Source organism: Dipteris shenzhenensis, chromosome 2, assembly GCF_047967505.1.
Source record: "Dipteris shenzhenensis isolate YYH24624 ecotype China chromosome 2, Dip_SZ_1.0, whole genome shotgun sequence".
NCBI classification, from domain to species: Eukaryota; Viridiplantae; Streptophyta; class Polypodiopsida; order Gleicheniales; family Dipteridaceae; genus Dipteris; species Dipteris shenzhenensis.
In genome coordinates, this window is record NC_141597.1 from 65,759,614 (window position 1) to 65,767,570 (window position 7,957).

The 7,957-nt window shown below is 41.9% G+C and overlaps 1 protein-coding gene across 1 annotated transcript; it reads left to right on the forward strand.

The window, feature by feature from the left end:
- The first annotated feature begins 4,037 nt into the window (after window positions 1-4,037).
- Window positions 4,038-7,518, forward strand: SPC98 (spindle pole body component 98). Its single transcript, XM_087391006.1, has 2 exons — window positions 4,038-6,470; window positions 6,673-7,518. The coding sequence occupies exons 1-2, from the start codon at window positions 4,117-4,119 to the stop codon at window positions 6,995-6,997; spliced, it is 2,679 nt and encodes an 892-aa protein (XP_087247132.1). The 5' UTR covers window positions 4,038-4,116; the 3' UTR covers window positions 6,998-7,518.
- Window positions 7,519-7,957: the final 439 nt, after the last annotated feature.

Sequence of the window (7,957 nt, forward strand, 5' to 3'; positions counted from 1 at the left end):
AGTGGCATGTTGATATGGGAAAATGTTGGTACAATCTTTCTCTTGATATATTTGAAACAAATTGAGCATAAGCTTTTTTCTTTGGGATTAAATTCTTCAATAATGATGTTATTTTGTATTAAAAAAGGAGTTAGTGTACGATCTATTGCATGTAGCTTGGACAAGAATGTTAATGTTTGACAACATTTGCAAGAATGTTGAGGTGTGTCCACAATCGCTTTCATGTATTTGCATATTGCAATAGGCTTACTTGCTTTTCTCTTCTTCGTTTCTTTGTCCTTCGTTGAGTCAAAACTTGTTCCTTACTTTGAAGAGCAATTGTCTTCTCTTCTATCAATTTCTTTGTTTTCTGTTGTACTTTCAAAACCCTTGGTTTGCTCTTTTGCGACAATTGGGACCTTCATTCTATATATCTTTCATGCAATAGATTGTATTTTGTGAGGCACATCTTTGTATGTTTCAATGAATATCATAGTAATCTCTTTAGCACTTAATTGAAGGTTGTTCAAAACAATTAAACCAAGTTGGCTTTCATGTTCTTTGGTCCAAGGCTCTTTTTCGTTGAATATGGCACAAAGGCGATATTCCATCGGTATTTTAGTTTCATCTAGTAAAAGTGTATGCAGCAAAAGTGTGCATGATAGCATTGGTAGGCATTTGTAGTAGTTTTACAAATGACTTTCAATGAAGTTCTAAGAAAGGAGCCTCTAAAGGGAGAATAGTGTCTACATGGGATCCTCGCAAGTGGATTGCAACGTCTTCACCAAACTGTTGAACTATCTTTCCCATCAAGCAAGGTGTTTGAGTGATTTCTTGTGTATGATTGCAGGTGTAGCAAAAAGGCCATTAATGATCTCGACTCACATGGGTGCCCACACAAACAACACATGAATACTCCACAAGTTGTAAGTTTAAATTTGTGAATTGTAGTATACCACTAACCTGCAAAAAAGTTTAGAAGTTAGTGGCAAGCAATAAAAAAATCAATAAACCTTCAAGAGTAAGTTTTTTACCATGTGGCCGTATCCAAGACTTGGGTAAGCTCTTCTTTCTTTGCACCCTCCGGGATGTTTGCTAAGATTGTGAAGTCAAATCTGAATGTATTTCTTACTACCATATAGGACACATTCTTTAGCGTGTACATAACAATGCCTTCTTCATTGTACTCCTCAACAAGGCATGCAAACACCATGCGGCCGTATCCAACTTGGGTAACAAACACTTGGGTAAGCTCTTCTTTCTTTGCACCATCTAGGATGTTTGCTAAGATTGTGAAGTCAAAGACACACAATGTATTTCTTACTGCCATAACACATTCTTTAGCATGTACATAACAATGCCTTCTTCATTGTACTCCTCAACAAGGTGTTCAAACAAACTCTTGCATTCGTTCACGAAAGTGAGTTGGAAAACATTGGAAATCAATACATTATTATGTGTGTTTTAAATTTGGCATGCATTTTGAAGTACAATTAGAAGATTGTGTGTAACGCAGCTCGGTCTTCATCTCTTGGCCAATCTGCAATGATTAATTGATCTGCTGCTCCACCATCCTTGTCAACTTTGATGATAACAAATGATATAGTGCCATTGCCATATTGAGATGCTTCAAGGACCTACAATTCTTTGTGACGAAAGGTACATATTTTGCAAGCTTGTGATCATTCAACAAAGTGATAGTTCCTTCAAATGGTTCATCTTTAAGAACACTAGTTGTGGCATCAAGATGAATCGAATAAGAAGAAGTACCTCCTTCACCAAGGCTCTTCTTTATCACTGAAGGCCCTTCAATCCTATAGAAGCCATCTACCTCCAACTTAACTTTGTATTTATCTACATAGGAATGAGGGACAACAAATGTGATAGTGCCACAATTGTGTCTATTTGTGAAGTCGGCTCGAAGAAGAACAACATACTCTCGGTCTTTAGCTTTGTACATTCCATATTTAGCCAAGAGTTTCCCCTCGAAAGCAAATCTATGACTAATGCAGTCAGTGAGTTGCCATACGTATAATACCGGTAATGAGGTACAATCCTTTAGATATTGTTTATTTACAACAACAATGGCTTGAGTATTTCCTTCATTCTTTTGCTCAAATAATTTTTCTGGATAGTTGTCTTGCAATGAGTTCACTTCATGTTCAAAAGCCTTTGTGGGGGTTACTGACAATTTGTGTGCTGCCAATAATGTTGTGACATATATAAGTAATTGAATATTGTTAATTGATTACAATGTGAATAATCATTATCAAATTATTATATAGTTTACACTGCTCGCAAGAGAATGACAAAGTATTATATCATATTACTTTAACTTTGCAAATGAATGCAAGCTACCTTTAACTTACAAATGGCTAATATTAGCTAGTGTTTTACTTACCTAATATGCAACACGTTTTTCAAGAAAAGAATTTTTCCTTAGGCATGCAAATGAATGAGAGTTACATGGTTATTAAAGCAACTTACTCAAAACAGAATAGGATTCATACTTCACCAAATTAAAATTTCAAAGAAACAAAGTGGAATTTTATAAAATGTAATGTACGTTCTAAAGAAATGCAACGTATGTTTTTTAGCAAAAGCCAAAGTATGGGTTATGCATATATCATATTTCAGTAAAATTTAAGTGCTTAGATTGTACCACAAAGCACTGTCTGTGATAAATTTTACGAAAATGGCCTATGTTTAACTAAACCAAGCACACCAAGTACCTTCAACAGAAAGGCAGAGGGAGACCTATGTATTGCTACTGTAAGAAGCAAAAAATGACGATTTCTACAAACTGTCACACCCAACAAACTTTTCGAATTCTCAGAGAACACGAAAATGCATGAAATTTTTAATCACTCTAAGTGCTATAGCAGGAGCAACAGGTCGTTTGGAACACTTAGTACCTGAAAATAAACAAGAAAATAATTAACGCGCAAGGAAGACGGACGACGAACACACACATGTAGAGAAATACGTACCTTCAGCGTATGCCGCTTTCAGAGCCGCGTGAAATGCCTTGTGCAATGACTTCTTGGTTGTTTTGTTGATCGCAGAGTGGTTCAGCAAGTGGGCTCTCTCAGACTTCCCAAATGATGATGCCAGGATGGGAGTTGAAGGACCTATCATGAAGGCAGCAGTGTTTTGGAGTTCTACCTTCCGTGAAGTTGCCCCATCTGCATGCACAGGTGGAGAAAGAGAGGGTTCAATGCCATGTAATCCAAATCTATGAGCAAGGGAATGAAACCTTCAATCTATGATCCCCCACGAACCAGAATGAGTGCCAGTTTCGTCTTGTCCTTCATTCAAGGGCCTCTTTCCATAGCGCTTCTCGAGCTCTGCACAAAGCGAACAGTCAGGAAGTCACGCACGCTCTTTATCTGTATGCACGTCATCTATCAAGGAAGTCAGAGAGACAGAGAAAGTCACATCTATACGTCTCGTGAAATCAGGAAACTCTCATGAAGTCATGAAGAACGAAAAGAACAAGCTCGAGCAGTCACGAAATCAACAACTAAGAAAGAAGAAGAAGTTAAAGATGAAGATAAAGATGGAGGAGAGAGTACCCTTTGCCAAAGGTGTTACTCTCTGTATCCATGGCCTTAGGTAGGTGCTGATTGTTGGTCATAGCTACAAGACGCACAACAGGAGGTGATCTTCGAATGACTTGCAAGAGGTGGACATCTCCACCTTTAAAGAAACAGATTGCATGCGTTCCAGCTAATACATGTAGCGTATCAAACAATTCAATAGCACAACCGGAGAAGTTTCGCCATATTCCATACGATGATGGAGGAGGAGGATATCAGTGAGGAGTGACAGCCGCCATCACTGCTGAAAACAGCGATGAGCAGGTATAATGAAATGCCATTAAACCTAATTCAACGGGCCAATGATGGTTTGCCACGTGTCCCTTCAAACACGAATAACAAATTTACATGTTAACCTTTACTATACCCTTCCAAGAGGCAGGCCAAAAAATCGTGATATGGAATAATTTGTTAAGCAAGCCTATATATATTGGGCTCACTCGTGAGTGTTAGAGTGTGTCCATCCATGGCAGCAGCTACCTGAACTCGCCCCCCCCCCCCCCCCCCCCCTCGACCTCTCCCTGCTTCAATTCTGCTCATGGAGATGGACAGCGACCCCATTGCTTCCCTCCTCAAGGACCTCGTTCTTCGCCTTCTTCCCAGCCACAGCGAACATTTACATCCTTCGGATCCCCATGGCGGCCTTCACTCCATCGCAGACCGCGCTTACAAGTATTCCATGCGCATTCTTGGCAGTCGGATCGTTCCCTCCATTGCTAACGACGAAGCAGCCATGGCTGAGGCTATCAAGCGGCAGCTTGTTCTTGAAGGTAGGTCGTCGGATGCTCTCACCTTTGCGGATTTGTACAGAAGATTCTCTTCGCAGACCGGTTCGGGCTGCATCGAAAATAAATGGGCTTTGCTTTACATTCTGCGCTCTATTTCTGAGGATCAAAGAAGGGAAAGGTCCGAAACGCGGGGCGTGGCGGGCTCCTTAACATTCACGCTCTCGGGGCCTGCATCCCATGGGGGTCTGTCTGCGATGCCCGACTCTTTCGAGAAATCCAGATCTTCGGATACTTCATCTGCTTCAGGGACTGTCAGTAATGGACAAATTGTCAGGGTGCAAAACCTGGATTCAAATCGTCTTCCCTCGGGAGGAGTTTTGCTTCTTTCCAAAGATACGGATAACGCAAAGGCAGCTGCGATCCGTGAGTTTGTAGAGCTGTGCCAAGAAGACTCGGAGATTACTGAGATGGCTCTTGTTCGGGATGTATTGTACGCTTGTCAGGGTATTGATGGTCGTTATGTCAAGTTCGACAGAGAGCTGGATGGCTTTGCTGTTGATGAAGCATTCAAGGTTCCACGAGCTACTAGATTGCTTGTTCGAAGACTTTGTGAGGTTGGATGGCTTTACAGGAGAGTGCAGCAACATATTGTAGACAGCCTCGAACAGAGTCCTATGGAGGCAGTAGGTACTGTTGGACAAGCGTTCTGTGCTGCCCTACAAGAGGAGCTCTCTGACTACTATCGACTGATGGCTGTTCTTGAGGCTCAAATTCACAATCCCATCCCTTTAATGTTCGAGGGGAAGGTACCGGGGAATTATCTTTCATTACGGCGTTTAATGGTTTGGCTTGCAGAGCCTCTTGTAAGGATGCGGCTAATGGTGGTTTTAGTCGATGATTGCAAGAGTCTTAGGGGAGGGGCCATGGCTGGTGCAATTCACATGCACGCACAACATGGCGATCCTCTGGTGCGTAATTTCATGTCTAGACTACTACGCCACGTGTGTGCTCCTCTGTTCGAGATGGTCAGGAGGTGGGTTCTTGAAGGTGAATTGGATGATTTGTATGAAGAATTTTTTGTCATAGGTCAGCCTGTAAAAGCTGAAGCTTTATGGCGTGAGGGCTACCAACTTCAGAGTGGTATGCTTCCGTCCTTCATTCCAGAGTCTTTGGCGCAACGTATACTTCGAACTGGTAAATCCATCAATTTCTTGAGAGTTTGCTGTGAGGATAATGGTTGGGCAGATGCAGCTGAAGAAGCAGTTGCTGCAGCTGGCATGTCGGGGGCTCAGGGTGGATTGGGCTATGGAGAAACAGAGGCTCTGGAGACGATGGTGATGGAAGCTGCAAGGAGGATTGATAGACACCTTATTAAAATAATGTATGAACGATACAAATTTCGGGATCATTGCTTGGCCATTAAGAGGTATCTCTTGTTGGGCCAAGGTGACTTCATTCAGTATCTTATGGATCTGGTGGGTCCGGACCTCTCTCAAGCAGCAAATACTGTGGGCTCCTTCAAGCTTGCAGGTCTCCTAGAGAGTGCCATCCGGGCTTCAAATGCCCAATATGATGAAAGTGATGTCCTAGACAGGTTAAGGGTAAAGATGATGCCTTACAATGATGGGGATAGAGGATGGGATGTGTTTTCCCTGGAGTATAATGTTCGTGATCCTCTAAATACTGTATTTACAGAAGCTGTTATGGTGAGCTACCTTAGGATTTTCAACTTCCTATGGAGGTTAAAACGAGTCGAACATGCTTTGAGTGCAACATGGCAGACTATGAAACCAAACTGCTTATTGGCCCGCCTTTTCACTCCTTCAGAGGGTGGGCAAAAATCTCAGGTGGTAGCAGTTTTGAGGAGGTGCCAAACTCTTCGAAATGAAATGAATCATTTTGTCACAAATTTACAATACTACATTATGTTCGAGGTCTTAGAGTATTCCTGGGCAAATTTTCTGGAAGAAATGGAGGATGCACAGGATCTGGATGATCTTATTGCTGCACATGAAAAATACTTAATTTCTATAATTGAGAAAGCCCTTCTTGGTGAGAGGTCAAAGCTTCTGTGTAAAACTTTGTTCAGTCTGTTTGATCTCATCCTGCGATTTCGAGGACTTGCAGATCGGCTATACGAAAATGCTCGCGAGGTGCATGCAAGGTGTGTCTTCTTTTTTAGGGCTGTAGAGATCACTTTGCTCTTGCAAGACGGGGGGGGTCTTCTCCAACGAAGGAATATGGCACACCTTTTGGAACTAAACTTATTTCAAAACCTTTTTTAAAACAGGAAATGAACTTTTTTTGAAACCTGGAATTTTTGCATTCGTTGAAATATAATGTTTGTAAGGGCTTTTTTTTTCCAGGGGTGACATTCCTGCAAGGAAGAAAGTAGGGAAAGAGTTCCAACCCACTGGTACACGTTCTATGACAGGAAGAAAAACGGCAAATACAGAATTCACTGTGGAATTTTTGAAGAGTATGGGTGAAGAAATGGATGGGATTGCTGCAGAATATTCATCTCTGCTTGAAGGATTTATCGCACAGCTTCCTGTGCAGCAGCATGTAGACTTGAAATTCCTGTCTTTTCGACTGGACTTCTCAGAGTTTTATACCCGTCAGCATATGAATGTGTCAACTATGCCTCTCAAGCTCAAGCGAACCCCTCTAAAAGCTCCAAAATTTACTTGATTTGATTTACAGGCTGGGAAATTCCCTATAATAGCAGTTTCAGCTTTGTGCCATAGAGCAGGAGAATGTTTTACAGGGCAGCCAGGTTGTTGATTCTATGGTTTCATTCATCCTTATCTTCATGGCTCTTTTTTTGGGAGATTGGATGCTATTTAGATTCTCAATCCACCGGATGCTTGTAGGTTAACAGAGAATTTGAGGACAAGAACAAATTATCCTAATTACAGGTCCAACTGATAATGTAGGTCAACTGGCAAAAGAGGCCTAGTCAGGGATAGCCCTAGGTGCCAAAAGGGAGGGGGAGGCCTCATTGTGTAGGTACGTTTTGATGGCCATTTTTCCTCCTTTCCCTTTGGATATCTATGCTCGTATAGTGGTCCTTTTTGGCCCGTTGTGGAGGTCCATGAGTCATGATAGGGATGCAATGATTGTGTGACCTGTCTGGTCCAGCCATTGTGACACTCCCTATCTAATCTACAACATCCTCCTGCTTCCTACCTCCATATGTACATATTTATATATATATATTCTCCCTTGCTTCCCCTACTCATCTGTTTCGCTATCAGGGCCTCATTGTGTAGGTACGTTTTGATGGATGTCTTTCCTCCTTTCCCTTATTTACGCTTGTATAGTGCTCCTTTTTTGTCCGGCGTTGTGGATGCAATGATTGTGTCACTGTTGTCTGGTTCATGCCGTGACACTCCTTATCTAATCTACAACATCCTCCTTCCTACCTCTCTCCCTCTCTCTCTCTCGCTACACACACACACACACACACACACATCCTCAACTTGCTCCCCCTACTCATCCCTTTTGCCATCATTCCTCCTTCCTCTCACTCCATTCCGCTATTCTATTCCCTTTCTCTACATCCATCCTGTCACAACAATTTAAACCTCTTTTTTTGGGCTGTGTACTCATTTCTCCTTCGATTTGCTTTCCTTCAGCCCAGCCATTTCA

Excerpts from the sequence above, each read along its gene's own strand:
- SPC98 (XM_087391006.1), top strand. The coding sequence starts at position 4,117 with ATGGAGATGGACAGCGACCCCATTGCTTCCCTCCTCAAGGACCTCGTT. Across the intron at positions 6,471-6,672 it reads GCTCGCGAGGTGCATGCAAG|GGGTGACATTCCTGCAAGGA; the intron begins GTGTGTCTTCTT and ends TTTTTTTTCCAG.